Consider the following 21,034-nt stretch of genomic DNA (forward strand, 5'->3'; position numbering starts at 1 on the left):
CAAGCTCCTACCTCAGTCCCAGGCCTCTAATGGACACCTGTGTTCCCACTTATCAGCTCCAGCCCTCAAGGCGGAACCCAGGCGTCCGGCCCCCCACCCTCTGGGCCAGCGGGCATGAAGCCGAGGTTTTAGAGCCGCCCCCGCCAGCCTTGTTCCTGTCCCATTGTGTGTGGGACAGGGGCGGAGCGAGGGCCAGCATCTGAGAGCCCCCTCCCACCACCCCCTCCCTGCTTCCTAAGGAAAAGGCCAGGACTCTGCTGAGCAGCCAGCAGACTCGAGGTGCAACTGGCATGGGCAACTTGAAGAGCGTGGGCCAGGAGCCTGGGCCACCCTGCGGCCTAGGGCTCGGGCTGGGCCTAGGGCTCTGCGGCAAGCAGGGCCCAGCCTCTCCAGCACCAGAGCCTAGCCAGGCACCAGCACCCCCGACTCCGGCCCAACCAGCACCAGACCCCAGGTGAGGGCCATATGGCTATGAGCAGGTAAGATCTGGGAATAAAGGGTTGTATGGAGGACCGAGGCCTAGAGCTGGGAAGAGCCAGAAGGACCAAGCTACCAGTGCAAAAAGCTGCCAGTGTGAACAGGACAGGATGAGGCTGCATGGCTGAGAAGAAGCCAGATGCAGAGCCAACAGGTAATAGGTAAAAGTGAGATATAAGGGGCCCCGTTACAGAATTGGGCCAGAGTTTGAATGTTGCTCCACTGTCAAAAACTGTTTGACCTCAAACAAGTTACTTAATCTCTCTGAGCCTCTGTGTGAATAAAAAGTGCACTTGGCAGTACTTACCTAGTTCACAGGAAGCCTTCAACAAACAGCAGTGATGGCCACTTACCTGGAGAAGACAGGAGCAGGGGAGGGGCCTGCAGGAGTGGAGTTTCATACAACAGTGGAGAGTTGGGACCTGAGATCCGAACACTTGGGGTGGGGGCTAAGGCAAAGCTGCTAGGCCCTTTCCCTGGGACTCCCTCCTCACAGCCCTTCACCACAAACAACCCTACAGCCCTAGCCCTCAAGGAATCTTCCCTGGGCCTAGGTCCCTGAAGAGAAGAAAGACCAAAACCCCCAGCGGGGTGTCAGGCCCAGCAGCTCCTGCTAAGCCTGGGGGTCTGGTGCTGCTGCTCAGGGACACCAGGGCCCCCAGTCCCTCCCTTCCTCCTGCGCAGGCAGGCGGTCCTGGGAGGAAGTGATAAGGCTTCTGAGGCTTCCCTTCACATGATGGCTGCTGTCAAGAGGGGTGTGAGTGGGAGCAAAATCAGAGCAAAATCAGAGAACTCCCTGTCGGGGCTTTGCTCAGCTCAGGCCCCTCAAGTAGGGCCCATGCCTATTCCGTAACCAGTTACCAAAATATGATCCTTCAGACAGGGTAACATGACAAATGGAGGCTTAGGGGCCGCATGGTGGAGTATGACAATAATGCCAGCAGTTGGGAAGAACAAGCAGGAGGGTCAGAATTCTAGGTCATCCTCAGCTATATGGAGTTTGAATCTAGCCAAACATGTCTCAACCACACACACACACACACACACACACACACACACACACACACACACACATACATACATACACACATACACACACACATACATACACACATACACATACACACACATACACATACATACATACATACACACACATACACATATACATACATACATACATACACACACATACACATATACATACATACATACATACATACATACACACACACACACACACAAAGGTTATTTCACTCATGGTTCAGAAAGCTGGACATCTACATGACAGAGGCACCTGTTCTGTTGAGAACCTTATGCACATCTCAGGTGGGAAGGGCATGGTGAGCACCTAGATCAAGCAAGCAGGACAAAGAGCTCTCTCTCTCTCTCTCTCTCTCTCTCTCTCTCTCTGTCTCTGTCTCTTTCTCTCTCTCTCTCTGTCTCTCTCTCTGTCTCTCTCTGTCTCTGTCTCTGTCTCTGTCTCTCTCTCTCTCTCTCTCTCTCTCTCTCTCTCTCTCTCTCTCTGACAAAGGCACTCCTCTAGAACCCAGTCTGTCAATGCAGGAGTCTATACCGCTGTACCTCACCTCCCAAATCACTAACTTCTCAGCACACTTCCCTGGAATCCAAACTTCCAAATTGTAAAGCTAGGAAATACACATTCACACTAAAAGAACCTCAGACGTAGAGGAGACAGAACAGACGCTATGCAGGGAGTGAGAACCAGTCTGGGCCAGCACTCCAGGCCTAGCGAGTGGGGGGGGGGGGGGGCCTGAGCCCCGGGAAACTAGACACAGGCTCAGAGCAGAGCTTCCATTGTGCACTCAGGCTAGAGACAGCATTCGTCTAAGCCCTGCCGCCTTTGTAAGAAGGGGCACAAAGGCACTGCCCACCTCCCAAGGCTATTGTGAGAGCTGACAGAAAATATCAGGAGGCCGTTGGCGGGCAATGACCCGGTGGGGTGACTGATACTGTACAGTGCTGCCCTGGGCTACAATGGAAGGCCTAAAAAAGTAAACTTCTCTCCCATGACTCCATGCATCCCTGGTTCCCAACAGCCCCCCACTAACCCGGGCCCCAGAGGGACCCAAGTTTCCTCGAGTGAAGAACTGGGAAGTGGGTAGCATCACCTACGACACCCTCAGTGCCCAGGCTCAGCAGGTAAGGACAGGCTCTACCCATGTTTCAAGGGCTGGGATGGGGGTTGGTGGAGGCCTGGTCCCAGGTGCGGACCCAAATGAGGAAGCTCCACTTTGTTCAGACTTGGCCTTGTCTACAAGTAGTGAAAACTGGGAAGGACCAGAGGGGTCAAGGGACATTGCAAGGATTTCAGCAACCCTTTGGCCCGAGCCCCAAGTGCTACCCTAAGCCAACCTGGCCTCATCCCATTTCCAGTCTTAGCCCTGCTCCAAGTCCATGCTTTCCCGAATCTCCATCCCACTGCTCACCATCTACCTCAGCCCTTGCTAACCACAGCTCTTCCTGCACTCTGACCTGATCCTGACCTTTGTGTTCTCTGTTCCTCTGGCCTAGGATGGGCCCTGTACCCCAAGACGCTGCTTGGGATCACTGGTATTTCCAAGGAAGTTACAGAGCCGGCCCACCCAGGGCCCTTCACCCACTGAGCAGCTATTGGGTCAGGCCCGGGACTTCATCAATCAGTACTACAACTCCATCAAAAGGTGGGTTCCCCTCGGCACTGGAGCACCCCACCACCGAGTCAAGGAACCTCCGGGTCACCACTCACACCCCATTCCCCATCCCTTCCACTGTCCTGACACTAAGGCTTGTGGCCCTCCCCTCTCCCCAGGAGTGGGTCCCAGGCTCATGAACAGCGGCTTCAGGAGGTGGAGGCTGAGGTGGCAGCCACAGGCACCTACCAGCTCCGGGAGAGTGAGCTGGTGTTTGGGGCCAAGCAGGCCTGGCGCAATGCTCCCCGCTGTGTGGGCCGGATCCAGTGGGGAAAGCTGCAGGTATAACCAGCGGGCACATGCCCAGAATGGGTACCAGGGGGAGGAGGGATGCAGGAAGCTCCTGAGGTACAAGGCAGTGGGAGGATCCCTGTCTGTTGCCTTTCAAGACAAAGGCTAAGGGGACCAGCCCCCTCCTTGGTACTACCTGATAGTCCTCAGCCTTTTGACTAACACACGGTGATCCAGCCCCGAAGCCCTTGGCTGAAAAGGCAGAATATTGAGGCTCACCGAGTACATGAGGACGGCTGGTAGAGAGGAACAGAAATGGTCTGGAAAAGCTAACCTGCTCCTCCTACCAGGCCTTCACCTCATACCCACCTTCCCCGAAGTCCCCTATAGCCTCAGCCCCACACCCTCCTTCACACCAGTACACACCACAGAACTAGTCTGGGTTACTGGAACAGCCTCAGCACTAAGAGAAGCCAAGGACCTGCAGGGGAACTGAATCCATGACCTTGGCCTCCTGAGCTGTAAGTGGCCGCTAAAGAATGTGGAAGAAAGCCATTTGCTCAGCGACGCCAAAGGCATCTCCAATAGAATAAGAACAATCTGTCTACTGCTTGCCCAACCCTTTAAGTGGTTCAAAGCTTTAGTTGAACTTTGAACCCATCAGGCTTCCATAATAGGCTCCACTCCCTGCTGCGCCCCTCCCTAAGCCACTGGTCAACCACTGCCACCCCCATCCTGTCACAAGTTTCCTCCTCCCTCAGGCAGGATAGGACCTCCCAGCCTTCTCCTAGTATCAGGATGCCACTGGCAGGGTCCACTTAATGCAGCCACCTCTTCCCATCACTGTGCTAGCTCAAGGGAGCTGGATGGCTACCTGCCTTGGCATGAGCAACTCAATACCAATACCCCTAGGTGGGGTCCCTATCAACTAGAAACCTTTCCCAGACGTCAGCTCAGCAGTGAACAGGTGCCTCTCTGTGCTGGTTTTCAAGTCTGCCCTGAGGGGAATGGGGAGATGTGCCCTGGGAAAATCAGGCTGTGCTGGGCAGTGGGGCTGTCAGGCAGAGGAGGGTCAGTAGGGCAGTGGGTAGCTCCTCCAGACCCTGCCTCCTTCCCAGCAAGCCCCATGCCAGCACTCCTCCGGAGCTGGCACTCAAAATCTCACTTGTCTCCTACATCCTTGGCCCATCCCCTCTGGGCCCCAGGTATTTGATGCCCGGGACTGCAGGACCGCACAGGAAATGTTCACCTACATCTGCAACCATATTAAGTATGCGACAAACCGAGGCAATCTCCGGTGAGTGACAAGCCCACCCCAGGCCCAAGCCCACCTGGGCAGCAGTAAAGGGGGTCTAACCAGCTTCATTCCTCATGTCAGTTCAGCCATCACAGTGTTCCCTCAGCGCTGCCCTGGCAGGGGAGACTTCCGGATCTGGAACAGTCAGCTGGTGCGCTATGCAGGCTATAGGCAGCAGGATGGCTCCGTGCGAGGGGACCCTGCCAACGTGGAGATCACTGAGGTGGTGGACTACTTTGCTTTCTATTGCTGTGATAAACACTGACCAAAAGTAATTTGGAGAGGAAAGGGTTTCTTTCCTCTAACAACTCACAGGTCACACTCCATTACTGAAGGAAGCCAGGGCAGGAACTCAAGGCAGGAACCTGGAGGCAGGAACTTGGAGAGAACATGGAGGAGTGCTGTTCACTGGCTTGCTCAGCTACCTTCCATATATACCTCAGGCCCAGCTACCCAGGGATAGCAATGGCCACAGTGGATTGGGCCCCCTACATCAATGAGCAATCAATAAAACTTCCCCTTAGACATGGCCCCAGGCCAATCTGGTGATGGAGGCAATTCCTTAGTTGAAGTTTCCTCTCCCCAGGTGTGTCAAGTTGACAACCAAGAGTAGCCATCACAAGTGGGTACCAATGCTCGCAAGGATAGGGAAGCCAGGGAATGCTGCATGGGAATGCAGAGAGGAGGTCAGTGAGCGCAAGAGGGGACTTTCCTTGGGAAGCTAGGCATAGTGGCGCATTCCTGTAATTCTCGACTTGAGAGGTTGAAGCAGGAGGGTCAGGAGTTCAAGGCAAGCCTTGACTACAAAACATCAGGGTCCTCCAGTGGGTACAGATGCCCACCTGCTGAGGAGTCCCTAAGGTAAAGAATGGGGGATGGGAGATGGTGAGGAGTCCCTTGAACTCTCCTCTGCCTGCTTCCCACAGCTCTGTACCCAGCACGGCTGGGCCCCAGGAAATGGCCGTTTTGATGTGCTGCCCCTGCTACTCCAGGCCCCAGACGAGCCCCCAGAACTCTTCACTCTGCCCCCAGAGCTGGTCCTCGAGGTGCCTCTGGAGCACCCCACGTGAGCATGAGAGGCCAGGGGTGGGGGTGGGGCTACCCAGAGCCCTTGGGGGAGGGACTGAGGGGCATCTGGCAACTCAACACAGAGGCTAATTCGACCCTAACCCCCAGGCTGGAGTGGTTTGCTGCCCTCGGACTGCGCTGGTACGCTCTCCCAGCCGTGTCCAACATGCTGCTGGAAATTGGGGGCCTGGAGTTCCCTGCTGCCCCTTTCAGCGGCTGGTACATGAGCTCTGAGATTGGCATGAGGGACTTGTGTGACCCTCACCGCTACAACATACTTGAGGTGAGGGGGGTGCTGAGGAAAGGGGACATGAAGTTGTATGCCATCCCTACCCTGCCCCAGAGTGCTGGCCATGGGAAAATGTGAGCTGAGTTAGGTCCAAGGGTGTGAGTGAGCTCTGGAGCCACCAAAGCTTGGAAGAAAGAACACTGTAAGTGAGGGAGCGTGTGAAGGGTAGCTTTCATCAGATTCTCAAAGGGGGGAGAGAGGGAGAGAGAGAGAGAGAGAGAGAGAGAGAGAGAGAGAGAGAGAGAGAGAGAGAGAGAGAGTTTCCAGGCTGGCCTTGAACTCATGGTAATCTTCCTGCCTCAGCATCCCAAGAGTTGGAAATATAGACTTGACTACCATCCCTGGCTCAAAAGGGGACCTTGTCCCAGAAAAGGGTTTTACCCGTTTCAGAGATGAGGAATGAAGGGCCAGGGCTGAGAAGGGACTTGCTCTCTGCTCCATAGTACCTTTGTGGGCAGATCACTGACTCAGGCCAGTATCCCTCTCACCCCTCCTCCTGCCCACTCCTGCTGCTTCTGTCTCTACCCTGTTCAACTTGTCCCAGGATGTGGCTGTCTGCATGGATCTAGACACCCGGACAACCTCGTCACTGTGGAAAGACAAGGCAGCGGTGGAAATCAACGTGGCTGTACTGCACAGTTACCAGGTACACAGGTCCAGCGGTGGCATTAGGGGACACAGAAACCGAGCAGGGTTGAGATGGGCAATAGCCCGTGTACTGTAGAGCACATTGTGCCTGCTGCTTTGGATACACCAGCACTAGTCTGAAAGCTACAGTATGTTACCTAAGTGCCTGCCAGGAACCTTGCTTGGTAACTGGTCCCAGGGCATACTGTGGGAGCCACTGGTGTCGAGAATCTCTAATACGAGGGTAGAGAGCATGCTGGGGATGGGAGTGTCATAATACAGTGGGGGGGGGGGGGGTGTGGTCTGAGGAAACCAGTGCCTGGTGAATACCTCTGTGGAGTCTGAAAGGGTTAAGAAAGGACCTGAGGGTGCGCACAGTGGCAGAGTGTGAGGCCCCAGGTCCGTCTCAGCACACAGCACTGGTGCTCAGGCACACCAACGCTGGAAATCAGAGCTGCTCTCACCGCTTAAACTTGGAGCATGACTATGCAATCTGCAGGAGATTTGTGGGGACATTTGCGAAGTGTCCTTTGCAGTGACCCAAGGCACAGAATAGGCTGGGTTGACAGTGATAGAGAAAGAAAGGGTGGGGGACCCGTAGGGCATTTCTGACTCCAGCCTCTTCCTATCCCCACCTCAGCTGGCCAAAGTGACCATTGTGGACCACCATGCCGCCACAGCCTCCTTCATGAAGCACTTGGAGAATGAGCAGAAGGCCAGAGGGGGCTGCCCTGCCGACTGGGCCTGGATTGTGCCCCCCATCTCAGGCAGCCTCACTCCTGTCTTCCATCAAGAGATGGTCAACTATTTCCTGTCCCCTGCCTTCCGCTACCAGGTACCCAGCCCGACTGGCTCCTGCCCACCTAGCACAGCTCTCGACAGCCCACAAGAACTGCTAACTTCTGTCTTCCATGCTCCTCCCCTCCCCACCGCATCCTGCAGCCTGACCCCTGGAAGGGAAGTGCGGCAAAGGGCGCGGGTATCACCAGGAAGAAGACCTTTAAGGAAGTGGCCAAGTGGGTACCCTGGGACTGCATCCCTTCCCCATACTGTAGAGGAATAAACCCTGTAGTGGGACCCCCAGCCTGCTGTGGTGAGGTCTGGACTTCTACCTGGGAGGTCTGGCCTCTGTGCACAGAGGATGCCCTCACCCTACCCTTGCCTGCAGCGCAGTGAAGATCTCTGCCTCGCTCATGGGCACTGTGATGGCGAAGCGCGTAAAGGCGACTATCCTGTATGGCTCTGAGACTGGCCGGGCCCAGAGCTACGCACAGCAGCTGGGGAGGCTCTTCCGGAAGGCGTTTGATCCCCGGGTAGGACTGAGGCCTGAGAGGCAGGGGCTGGAAAGAGGAAAGAGTCTGACTACCTCCTCAGAGGTGCCTAGAGGACAAGAGGGTTAAAAGTAAAGGTTCATGTCAAGTCCAGCATGGTGGTGCATCCCTGTAATCCTAGCACTTGGGAGATAGAGTCAAGAGGATCAAGGGTTCAAGGTCATCCTTGACTACATAATGAACTCAGGGCTAACCTGGGATACAAGAGACCCTGTTTCAAAAAATAAAAGTCAGGCTTCACAAAGAAAGCTAAAATCTATAAGGATTCAGGATTCAATCATGCCTTGTCTTCCCAAGGCAGCCTAAGCAAGGACCGGGACAGCAAGAGGACAATCCCAATGTCCATCTTCTCTCCACAGGTCCTGTGCATGGATGAGTATGATGTGGTGTCCCTGGAGCACGAGGCACTGGTGTTGGTGGTGACTAGCACTTTTGGGAATGGGGATCCCCCGGAGAATGGAGAGGTAAGACTTTCAGGATGGAGAGAATGAGAAAAGACTCGAAACAGGAGCAGCTGGACAGGCAGGAGCAGACACACATACACACTCATGCACACACTCATACACACACACACACACACACACACACACACACACACACACACGCACGCACCAGGATGGGAAATGAACATGAACATGCCGAAGTAGCCCCGCTTCCTGGTGGGAATGTGAACTGGCTTCTGGGAATCTTGACTACTGTGTCCCAGCCATCTCTATTATAGTAAAACTCTTTCATGTGGGGAAGGCACTTCCTGGCTGACCAAAGAGTGCCTCAGGTCTTGACAAACGAGAAAAGCAAGGATTCCCTGCTCACTTCAGTATTTTAATGTTCCCTTTTCTTTCTCTGGAGAGAAACGTGCACTCTCTGGGTGCCAGCATAGATTAAATAGCTTCACTTGCTCAACATGTCTTAAACAAAATCGGAGGCCACCAGATGCCTTATGGTTAATCATTATCTTCCCGTGGTATGCTCTGAACCCCGAGTTTGATGCATTTCTACCTGCTCATCTGTTCCAGCTTCAGATGTTAGCTCCCTTATGAGCGCCGAGGCCCTCCTCTAGAGTCCAAAGTTAAATGCCCCCACAGCAAGTGTGAATTCTGACAGAAGCCCTTTCCCTAATTCTGATGTTTGTTTAAAACAAAACGCCACGAGTCAGGTGTGGTGTCATATGTAATCCTAGCACCTGAAAGGCACAGGCAAGAGGATCACGAGTTCCAGGGTATCTACAACTAAACTGTGAGTTTAAGGCCAGTCTGGGCCACAGGAGACCCCAAACAGGAATATCTTTAATCTCAGTACTAGGAAGGCAGAGACAGGTGGAGCTCAGGCTAGGCTTATCTACATAATGAGGTCCTGTCTCAACAACAACAACAACAACAAACAAACAACAAAAACTGGGCCAGTGAGGTGAGATGGACGGCAGAGCAGGGAAAGGCACTGGCTACCATGCCGGAGGCCCTGAGCTCTATCCTCAAGACCTAGATTAACAGGACAGAACCAACTCCTGTGAACTGTCCTCTGACCTCTACACACGTGCCATCGCACACACGTGCCATCGCACACATGTGCATGCACACAGTTAAAATAAAAGCAATAAAAAAGTTAAAGCAAACAAACAAACCCGAACGCCTGACTCAGCATCTACTCGGTATCTGGAGGGACCTCCCTGTGCATCATGACATGCAGAGGGCATCACATGATGAGACAGTGGGAACGCTCCAGAGAGGCCCAGCCACTTTTATGGCAGGGATTCCCAACACAGCCCATTAGTCCATTAATCCATGAGTAGATGAAACCATTCATGAAGGCAGAGCCCTCTCAACCCAACACTCTTCGAAAGTCTGACTTCCAAATGTCATCAACACAAGACTGGAAGGACAAACACTAAGCCATAAGTGGCACCATTAGCTTCTTAGCATAAAAGTGGTGTGTGTGACCCACAGTCCTAATAAGACAGAGCATTCCCTCAGGCTGGAAAGCCTCATCAGCTTCTCCAAGTCGATCTCCTGTCACACAGATAGATGCTTCGGTCACTCTGCCGTTTTGGAGGTCTGCCCCTGTCCATGGCTCACTACTTTCTCCCCCTGCTACGTGGTGTTCACTGTGTGAACAGCCCTGGCTTGTTTATCCATTCTTCTGTTGATAGACACTTGGACTGCTTCCAGTTTGGGGTTATTATGAATAAAACTGTTAAGAACATTCTTGTAGCAGGCTTTTGTGGGCTTATGTTTTCGTTTCTCTTGGATAAATACCCAGGAGTGGAATTATTGGGTCATAGGGAAGATATAAGTTTGACTTTTTTTTAACTGTCAGATGGCCAGATTGAACCACACTTTTGAGATGTGAGCATTTTAATTTCACCTCCAAATTTTTTTAAAGGAAGAAATGCAGGAATATATCCCTCAGAAAACGTAGTATATACACCAAAGATATGAACAAGACTATTTATAGCAGCATTGCTCATAACACCCACACTGGAAACAATTCAAGTGTCAATCAACCATAGATTGGATAAACAGTGATAAACTCACATGCAATACAGCAGTGTGAACAAATCACGGCACACAATACAGATGAAAAATGAAACAGGCAATGAGTACATATGGCAGAATCCACTTCGTCTGAAGTTCAAAACCAGGCAGCTCTAATCCAGGGGTTTGCTCGATCAGGAGAATAGTGTGAGGCACAAAGGTGACTTCAGGATGCTGGTGATATTTCATAGGAGATGCTGATCACATACATGTCTGGTTCATGAAAACCTACATGGCTACATAGTTACTCTAAGTCATTCACGAACTGAGTTCAAGGCTGGGGACATAAGACAATTGGCAGGGTGCTTGACTAGCATGTTCAAGGCCATGGGTTTGAACCCTGGCACCATATTCATCGGGTGTGGTGGCACATATGTAATCTCAGTACTCAGGAGTTGGAGGCAGGAGGATTAGAAGCTCAAGGTCCTCTTTGGCTATATAGCAAATTAGAACCTAGCCTGAGCTACATGAGACCCTGCCCCCCCACCTCAAAAAAAAAAAAAAAAGAAAGAAAGAATCCTGAAGTTCAAGTCTCATATGCTGACTACAGTAACCCCATAGAAATACTACCCAGCTGATCTATAGTTAGTATTTAGAAGCTGTGTTTTGTGTGATTTCTAACTTGTTTCCATGGTGGCACCAAAATGTGAAACAGCCTTCTGAGGTGGCCCACTTAAATAATCCCCCTGGAGACAGTACACTACTTCAGGCCCTAAAGCTCTGTCCATTCCCAAACTGGCTAAAGTGCTGGGGGCTGCTCATGCCCAGAGCTCATGTGGACAAGAATGAACTGCCTTCCGTCTGCCACTCAAGTAGGATTTGACCACCCCACCACAAACTGACGATTAGTGTGTGCGCATGTGCGTGCGTGCGTGCGTGCGTGCGTGCGTGTGTGTGTGTGTGTGTGTGTCTGTGTGTCTGTGTGTGTCTGTGTGTGTGTGTACACTATGACATGCTTGTGGAGGTCAGAAGACCTTTGTGGAATTGGTTCCGCTCTTAGGTGGGCTCCAGGGATGACTCTCAAGTCCCCACTCTTGTACAGCAAGCATCATTACCTGTGAGCCCTCTCACCAGCCACTAGCCATTGTTTTATTTTGTTTGAAATCGGGTCTCACTGTGTAGACCAGACTGGCATCAAACTCATACCGATCTACCTGTTGGAATTAGAAGCATGTACCACAACACCTGGCATTCCCATTCAGCCACCCCCACCTCTAAATTCCACCTGACTGAGCCATACAAAGATGCATGGTATGTGTATGAGGATCTGGAAGAACTGTTCACAAACTACTCAGTGTCCTTCAGTCATAGGCAGATTTGCCACAGTACAGGCAAATACGGGAATAGGGTGTAGCCACCATAAAGCAGAGGTCAAGGGGCTGGAGAGATGTCTCAGCAGTTGAGAGCTCTTGACTGCTCTTCCAGAGGACCCGGGTTTGATTCCCAGCACCCACACGGTGGCTCGCAACCATCTATAACTCCAGTTCCAGGGCATCTGACACCCTCCCTTGCCTCCATGGGCACTAGGCATGCACATGGTGCACAAACATACATGCAGAAAAAACACTCATATGCATAAAACAAATAAATACATCTCAGAAAAGAGAGTGAGGCCAAGCTTAAGGTGTTGGCTTAGAAGGATGTCCACAATAGGTCACTGATAAAAAGCAAGCAAGAATTAATTACATGGACCCATTAAAAAACAGACAAACTATATGCACCCATGTAAGTATCAATAGCTCCCAATTAAGTGTGTGTTTCAATTGTGACTTTTTACTTTATGATAATGGGAAAGCAGTATGAGTCCATTAGAAACTATTTCACAGGGTGGTGGTGGCTCACTTCTTTAATCCCAGCACTTAGGAGGCAGAGGCAGGCGATCTCTGTGAGTTCCAGGCCAGCCTGGGCTACAGAGCAAGCTCCAGGACAGCCAGGACTACACAGAGAAACCCTGTCATGGGGGTGGAAAAAAAGAAAGAAAAAATGTATTTCAAATCCTGAACTTGGATCTGTGCCCAGACTAGAGCTATGGAATGGGATCCTGTGTTTGGATTGCTGGGCAGCTCCCAGTGAGCCACACAATTGCAGGGGAAACAACCAACACTCTAGTGTGCTTTGTTGATGAGTTAAGATGTGTGGGAGAGAGGGACGACGGCCATGCTGCATGCTCTGTTAAAACCTTCCCAGCTGCCGGGCGACGGTGGCGCATGCCTTTAATCCCAGCACTCAGGAGGCAGAGCCAGGCGGGTCTCTGTGTGTTCGAGGCCAGCCTGGTCTACAGAGCGAGCTCCAGGATAGGCACCAAAGCTACACAGGGAAACCCTGTCTCGAAAAACAAAACAAAACAAAAAATCTTTCCATCTTACAGTGGGTGTGTTGGGATGTAACCCCACAGTGCTAGGATGCTTCCACCTGTCAGTAGCACGCACGTGCACATTCACACACACACACACACACACACACACACACACACACACACACACACACACAGAGTTAAGTCTCAAGGGAGAATAAGATTAGGCTTTCTCTTTTACTTTATACACCTCTGTAGCGTGGTTCTTTAAAAAGTCAAGCTTTTGAATTTTCAAGACAGAAGTTACTAATAAAGAATAATAAGGGCCAGTCAGCCTGGTTTTAGGTTCCCATATAATATAATATATATAATACAAACTAAACTAACCATGATGCAAACACTTCCCCGTGCAGAGCTTCGCGGCAGCCTTGATGGAGATGTCGGGTCCCTACAACAGCTCCCCTCGGCCGGAGCAGCACAAGTGAGTGGGAGTGAGAAGACAGAACAAAGGCATTGGAGACACTGAAGCAGAGGTCTCAGAGACCTCACCCAGGTTTCTCAAGTCTTTCCCAACAAGCTGGAGAACAGAGAGCATGAGACCTTGACAGCAGTCCAGCCCCATGGGCCCTCCCTCCCTGGGGACCTGATCACTTGCAGGCCTATGACTCTGCTATGACTCTCTCCCAGAAGGAGGAGAGGCAGAGCAGAGCCCTCCACCATTACCTCAAGGTTGTGTTTCAAGCCTTCTCACACCAGGTGTATAAACCCCAAAACTATTCCCTGGCTGGGACTGGACCATGTTTCCAGTTCCTTGTGACACCCTGTCTTTATCTCTCTTGCCAGGAGTTACAAAATCCGATTCAACAGTGTCTCCTGCTCAGACCCACTGGTGTCCTCTTGGCGGCGCAAGAGGAAGGAGTCTAGTAACACAGACAGCGCGGGGGCCCTGGGCACCCTCAGGTTGGGGGATCCTCACTAAAGAGGGTGAATGGGAGAGAGAAGCCACCTGGGCAGACATGGGCTGGCAGGGGTCAACAACGGCTCCCTGTACCGCAGGTTCTGTGTGTTTGGGCTGGGCTCCCGAGCATACCCCCACTTCTGTGCCTTTGCCCGGGCAGTGGACACAAGGCTGGAGGAGCTGGGTGGGGAGCGCCTGTTGCAGCTGGGCCAAGGTGATGAGCTCTGTGGCCAGGAGGAGGCTTTCCGAGGCTGGGCCCAGGCAGCCTTCCAGGTGAGCTCCCCTGCACCCTGGTCAACCTCGTGTTCTGACTCTGACCAACCTGAGATGCCCCCTCCAGGCTTTTGTAGTTGCAACCTGAAATACTGAGACTGGAGGCTCACTGACTTCCTAATCTGGTTTTCCGGACCGGCCCTATTCCTTTCCAAATTTGCCTTCATTTTGCCACTCCATAGCCAGCCCTTCTGGGATCAGCCCCAAGTAGTGGACAATAGGTCCTAGCAACAGAGATGCCACACCAAGCTAGAGACACAGCAAAAAAGAAGAGGGCCTGCAGAAGGGTTCCTCAGACAGCCCCAAGCTGGCCCCAGGAGCGGGCGCAGAAAGGAATAAGGTCAGAGCACCAGGATGCCTACTCAAGGCAGGGCCCAGAGGATCTGTCAAGATGGAAGAAGGCAGGGCCCAGAGGATCTGTCAGCAGTCAGGGCTAAAGCTGAGGCCAGGAGGAACTCCAGGGAGCTGGAGACCAGCCCTGGTGCCTGGCCTGAAGGGCTGATCTGGACACAGAAGTATCCCCAGGAACTTCCTCGGGGCATCTTTATCACGCTGATACTTCTCACTTAGTGAGGGAGCCCCACAACTGTCCATCCATGTGGGTCTCAGTTTTAGCTAGTCTGGACCCAGTGCAAAAAAGAGGCCTCCTTTGGAGGTGGAGGCACCAGAGGGTTTGCTTGGAAGGATTGAGAAAAGAGAAATAGAAAGCAAGATCCAGAGAATATGGACTAAGGGAGATGGGGGAAGTTTCTGAGCAGGGTGAGCCCACACTTGAAGTTTATAACTGGTGATGCAGACGAATGAAGGCATCTGAGAGGCAGGAAGACGGGTTCACTGGGACGGTAGCAGTGGGGATCGGAAGGAAGGGAGAGGGCCAGGGGAGGAAGGAAGAGATATAAGGCTGCACACACTAGAAAAGAAACAGTAACAGCCTGTTTCCAGGGGAGCCCCAGATCTCAAGGCTGGAACAGCAAGCTGCTAGTCCACTTATCCCTGACCAGAAGCAGCCAAATAGAGCAGGCTCCCTACACCTCCTCCAGTAAGATAGCACCGGCCCTCTGCACACACTGTGCTAAGGGCTTTGCAGAAAGCATCTAAGATAGGGCTGGGGGTGTAGCTCAAGTGGAAAGTGCTTACCCAGCATGCACCAAGCCCCACGGTCAGCCCTTGGCACTACGAAACCCAAGTATGGTGGCACACTCTTGTAAGCCCAGCACTTGGGAAGTGGAGGCAGGAGGATCAGAAGTTCAAGGCCACCCTTTTTGCATAGCCAGCCTGGGCTACAAAAGACCCTGCCTCTAAAAATGGAAGTATCTTATTTAATGTTTTCTGGAACCCAGTGAGGGGTCAAGACGAGAAACTGAAACATGGAAGATGGCAGGTACCGAGAGAATCCAAACTCAGCTCTGAGTTCATAACTGCCTTCAACAGCGTGCTCCCAGGGACAGGGGATCAGTACTCATCAGACAAGCAGGTGTGACAAGTCAGGGTCCCTATGATAGTGGCCAAATGAGCTAGAAAATAAGGTGCTATAGTCAGCAACAGCCTCAGCCTCGGTCTTACAACTTCATCCTCCCTCACACCAATGTGGGTACCATCCCCACAGCTAGGAACTTGGGCTGCCCTGGCCTAGGAACCTGGGCTGCCCTGGCCTAGGAACTTGGGCTGCCCTGGCTGAGATGAGAGGAGACTGCCAGATGCTGGCAGGCCCAGCCCTACCTCCCTTAATACACTCCTCCCCCACTGAGGCTCCCTGGTGGCAAGCAGCCTTAGGTCCTCACCTACTCATCCCCCAGGCCGCCTGTGAAACCTTCTGTGTGGGAGAAGATGCCAAGGCTGCTGCCCGAGACATCTTCAGCCCCAAACGCAGCTGGAAGCGCCAGAGGTACCGACTGAGTACCCAGGCTGAGAGCCTGCAGTTACTACCAGGTACAACCCTGACCTTGATGAGTGTGTATGTGTGTGTGTGGGGGGGGGGGATCCTAGGATTCTCCCTCACAGGCTAGGAGACACTCACTTGCTCAGGCCCCTTTACCTTCTTGCTCCCCAGGGCTGACCCATGTGCATAGGCGGAAGATGTTCCAGGCTACGATCCTCTCTGTGGAGAACCTGCAGAGCAGCAAATCCACGTGAGGCTCACCCCATTCTCCTCATTATTAGGGTCCCTCCTCACTCACACCTACCACACTCCTTTCTCCCACATTCTTCCTGGCTCCTTGCCGTTCTCTGACCTCAGTACCTGCCTCCCTTTATACCCCAGCCGAGCCACAATCCTGGTGCGTCTGGACACTGGTGGCCAAGAGGGACTGCAGTATCAGCCCGGGGACCACATAGGTGTGTGCCCACCCAACCGACCTGGCCTAGTGGAGGCCCTGCTAAGCAGAGTGGAGGACCCTCCACCATCCACAGAGCCTGTGGCCGTGGAGCAGCTGGAGAAGGGCAGCCCTGGTGAGGACTGTGGGCTGGGGTGAGTGGGTAAGAGCCTGCCGCATCCCCTGACACAGGACCCCATGGCCCTCAGCGCTGACAGTGCTGCCACCCTGCTGCACACCTTGGTACTACCTGGACCTAGCTGCCACTCCAGCCAGGATGGCCTTGTTGCACGTGACCCTTTCCCAGAACCCACCAAGCACTCTAAAAGCCTCCTCCCATAGCCACCGCCTCCCCACAGTCTAATTTCTCTGTAGTTGGCCTATCTCCTTCCAAAACAATGCCTGGAGATGATAACGTATTGGGGTTAGGGCAGAGGAGATCAGACCAACCCAGTTCAGCCAGGGTTCCGCCAAACATACCAGGGCTGCACAGACAAGCACATGCCACAATTCAAGGACAAGTTTTCAAATAAGACATAGTAGTAACACATGGTCAGTCCCCCAAAAGTGAACAAAGTGAACTTTGGCTCAGACCACCCAGTCTCAGTGGTTCCCCGCCCTCAGAGCTCCCTATGCATCATTCCCAGGTGGCCCTCCCCCCGGCTGGGTGCGGGACCCCCGACTGCCCCCATGTACGCTGCGCCAGGCTCTCACCTTCTTCCTGGACATCACTTCCCCGCCCAGCCCTCGCCTCCTTCGACTGCTCAGCACCCTGGCAGAGGAGTCCAGCGAACAGCAGGAGCTAGAGGCCCTCAGCCAGGTGGGGGGGCATGCTGTGGGGGGCAGGGGCTAGACTAGAGGATGATAAATAAGCTAAGGGACCGAGGTGTGCCAGAGGATGCCCCCTCTTCATGTCAGGTCCTCCACACTTGCTTCTCCTGGCCAACATGCACTGGTATTTTAAGGCCTGTCTCCAGGCTGACTGATTCCTCTCTGGGTGCTCTGGGTCTTCAAGAGGGGTGTGTTGAAATAAACTGAAATGGGTGAATGCTAAGGAGGCTCAGCTAGGTAGGGGTCACTCTGGGAAGGACTGTGGGGTCCTCAGCTCAGCGTATCTGCCCCCAGGACCCCCGACGCTATGAAGAGTGGAAGTGGTTCCGCTGCCCCACACTGCTGGAGGTGCTGGAGCAGTTCCCGTCAGTGGCGCTGCCCGCCCCTCTGATCCTCAGCCAGCTGCCCCTGCTCCAGCCCCGGTACTACTCTGTCAGCTCAGCACCCAGTGCCCATCCAGGAGAGATCCATCTCACCGTGGCTGTGCTGGCGTACAGAACCCAGGGTGAGGCTGAGAGCTGGAAGAGCCTGGTCTTGGCAAGACTAAGACAGACCTCTGAATGGCCTCTCCTCCTAACCCCTAGATGGGCTGGGCCCTCTGCACTATGGTGTGTGTTCCACATGGCTGAGCCAACTCAAGGCAGGAGACCTGGTGCCCTGCTTCATCAGGGGGTAAGTGAGGCCTCTGGGGTAGGGCAGGGCAACTAGAAGGGATCGTCTGTGTCCAGACAGGGATGAGAAAGTGCTACATGCCTGGCAGGGACCAGTGAGGAATATAGAGGGAGGGGCGTGTCACACAGGATTAGCTGGTAATTGGGTCCTCCGAAGCATGGAGGGTCTATTAATACATCAAGAACAGTGAGTCTCTGGGGCGCTTCACAACTATGGCTGAGCTTTGGCCTCAATAACTTGGTGCAGAGTCCTGCTCCTGAAACCACAACTACCAGAAACAACACGGCTTAGCCAGGGGCCCTGCTGCTCTGTGAAAGTGTAGCCCCTGTATGCCTCGCTGTGTCCTTGGCGACAGACTATGTTAAAAGTCTAGGCTTCTGTCAGGCACGGTGGGTACAGACCTTTAATCCCAGCACTTGGAAGGCAGAGGCAAGCGAATTTCTGTGAGTTCGAGGCCAACCTTGTCTACAAAGTAAGTTCCAGACCATCCAGAACTGTACAGTGAGATCCCGCACCAAAACAACAAAACAAACAAAAAAACAAAACAAAACAAAAACCACCTCATTTGTCATTGGGCCTTAGGCTTTCCTGTCTATACAGCCAAAGGTTAGTTGGTATGTATAAGGTCATGGGTGAAGAAAAGCGGTCTTAATGGACTCTCTCTGGCTAGGGCTCCCTCCTTCCGGCTGCCACCTGATCCCAACTTGCCCTGCATCCTGGTGGGCCCAGGGACTGGCATTGCACCATTCCGGGGATTCTGGCAGGAGCGATTACATGACATTGAGATCAAAGGTGAGCCTGGGGCTAAGGGTGCACCTGGAAGTCAGAAGGGAGCCAAGGAGGAAAGGAGTGAGGCTGGAGGAAATGACCATAAAAGAAACTAGGACCAAAGGTGAAAAGAAACGTATTTAATGGGGTGGGGAGGGGAGAAAAGGGCTGGGGCCAGGTTGTTTGCCTTCCTGGTGGTCCCTCCGCGAATCATAGGTTCTGGAATGGACTGAGGGTAAAGAAGGAAGGGATAGGACAGGAATGCAGACAGAAGACAGCTCCAGGCAGATTCAGAATTACCTCAGAGCTCATCTAGGGCGACCCAGTCTAAAAACTGATGAGGTGTTCAGGTCAGGCACAGAGATGTCAATAAAAGAAGGTTGAGTGGGAGAGGATGGTTGGAAGTTTCGGAAGGTATGGGCTGAGCCATGGGCACAGAATTGAGTCGATAGAGCAGGTTCTAGCGGAGTTTCCCTCCTGATTCTTGCCTGAATGCCTGTTTTCTTCTGGAAATCAGAGGTGTGCGGGGTCTGGGTGAAAGCACCCCATTTGCCCCTGAAGAGCCATGATAGGGGTTGCTCCAACCCAAAAGGCTGGCCTGGAGGTGGCGTTGCCAAGGCTGCCCCAGAGAAAGGGCCCCCCCCAAACCGTCTTGTTTCTCACAGGGCTGCAACCCGCCCCCATGACTTTGGTGTTTGGCTGCCGATGCTCCCAACTCGACCATCTCTACCGGGATGAGGTACTGGATGCTCAGAAGCGCGGCGTGTTTGGACACATCCTCACCGCCTTTTCCAGGGATCCTGGTAGCCCTAAGGTACCACGGGGCCGGTGGTAGAGATGGCATGACCAGGCTTAGGCCGTCCCCAAGTCCCCACCAGTCCCAACTCCCCCAGGCCCAACTTCCCCCAAGGTACGCCCGAGGCCTGGGTGTTCTCACAGCAAGGCCTGCTTCTCGCTCCGCCCCCAGACCTACGTGCAGGACCTCCTGAGGACAGAGCTGGCCGCCGAGGTTCACCGCGTGCTGTGCCTCGAGCAAGGACACATGTTTGTCTGCGGCGATGTCACTATGGCAACCAGCGTCCTGCAGACGGTGCAGCGAATTCTGGCGACAGAGGGCGACATGGAGCTGGAGGAAGCCGGTGACGTCATCGGCGTGCTGCGGGTGCGAAGGGGCGGGCCGGGCTGGGTAGGGTAAGTCTACGCCGGCATCTCCTGTTAGGGTTCTGGTTCACTGAGCTCTTTTCCTCCCCTCAGGATCAGCAACGTTACCACGAGGACATTTTCGGGCTCACATTGCGCACCCAGGAGGTGACAAGCCGCATACGCACCCAGAGCTTTTCCTTGCAGGAGCGACAGCTGCGGGGCGCAGTGCCCTGGTCCTTCGACCCACCCGGCCCAGAAACCCCGGGTTCTTGACAATCTTCTTCCCCTTCTTCCAGTTCCCGGAGAAAGGGATTGTCTCACTCCGTTTGGCTGTCCAAAGCCAGCCACCCTCTCTCGAGAAAGCCTACAGCATCAGTCGCGAGACTGTGGACTTAAGAACTCTTTTCTCTCTCCAGTTCACCTGGACAGGGAGGGGTTCCTCCTAAATCTTGAAAGTTCCTCTGGCTGTGGTATTGAGGGCATCCTACTGCCCTCTTGGTATGCTTTTGACGGACTGTAGACTCCCTTTGTCCCTCTCTGGATTATCTTACCTTTAAAGTCTAAGTCATTCCAGTATTTATTGAAGATTTATCATAAAAGATCATGTCAGATGTAGTGAGATACCCAACCCAACTCTTGTGGATTGTAATGATTGAAAAAGAGACAAGTTCCATGCTTTAATGTGTACAGATGTGGGGATAGTAATTCTTTGACAGTGAGTCCTAGACACCTCTCTCTACGTGACCCAGTACTCCGAAAAAAGTTTGCAACCAGCCACAAACAGTTCTGTGGTTGAGTGAACAGGTGTAGCCCTCAGCTTCCAGGAGTGGGGCATGCCAGACATTCCCATGGCAAAGATGTGCAGCACAGCCACGAACAATCTCTACTTATTTCACACAGGATGAGGAGCCCCACCCACTTCCTCCGACATCACGGCAGTGCTGATGTCCAAAAACAGCAGCCCTCTCTAGTTTTTCCACTCACAAGTCTCCATATCCCCCGCCCCTAGTCCCACAGGAACTCAAGGGGGAGGCCAACAGGAACAACTTCCCTGCCTTTCAGGCTCTGTGCCTCACTGATCCCTAACACTGAGCCCGATCACTGCCTGGGCCCTGCCCTCCGCCTTGAGGGCACTGGGGTCCTTCTTCCCAGGCAACTACTCCACAGCAGCCAGTTGGGGCTAGTACCTTCTTATCCTCACGTGTGGGGCCCATCTCTGGCTCACAGTCATCTCCTACTC

At 53.2% G+C, this 21,034-nt stretch overlaps 1 protein-coding gene and 1 long non-coding RNA gene across 2 annotated transcripts; one reads left to right on the top strand and one right to left on the bottom strand.

The window, feature by feature from the left end:
- Positions 1-253: 253 nt before the first annotated feature.
- Positions 254-20,479, top strand: Nos3 (nitric oxide synthase 3). Its single transcript, XM_052721082.1, has 26 exons — positions 254-454; positions 2,538-2,640; positions 3,013-3,161; positions 3,290-3,452; positions 4,607-4,698; positions 4,780-4,921; positions 5,625-5,764; positions 5,875-6,049; positions 6,600-6,701; positions 7,323-7,517; positions 7,625-7,698; positions 7,851-7,995; positions 8,373-8,477; positions 13,251-13,318; positions 13,681-13,797; positions 13,894-14,068; positions 15,865-15,997; positions 16,119-16,197; positions 16,329-16,516; positions 17,028-17,200; positions 17,506-17,716; positions 17,796-17,883; positions 18,554-18,675; positions 19,317-19,465; positions 19,619-19,813; positions 19,906-20,479. The coding sequence occupies exons 1-26, from the start codon at positions 291-293 to the stop codon at positions 20,065-20,067; spliced, it is 3,609 nt and encodes a 1,202-aa protein (XP_052577042.1). The 5' UTR covers positions 254-290; the 3' UTR covers positions 20,068-20,479.
- Positions 18,777-19,736, bottom strand: LOC128099271 (uncharacterized). The gene is made up of 2 exons (XR_008214483.1): positions 19,625-19,736; positions 18,777-19,460 (listed from the first exon to the last, which is right to left on the bottom strand). It is a non-coding gene; the product is annotated as an uncharacterized LOC128099271 (long non-coding RNA).
- Positions 20,480-21,034: the final 555 nt, after the last annotated feature.

This window comes from Peromyscus californicus, unplaced genomic scaffold (assembly GCF_007827085.1).
Source record: "Peromyscus californicus insignis strain IS unplaced genomic scaffold, ASM782708v3 Scaffold_6__1_contigs__length_162567912, whole genome shotgun sequence".
NCBI lineage: Eukaryota > Metazoa > Chordata > Mammalia > Rodentia > Cricetidae > Peromyscus > Peromyscus californicus.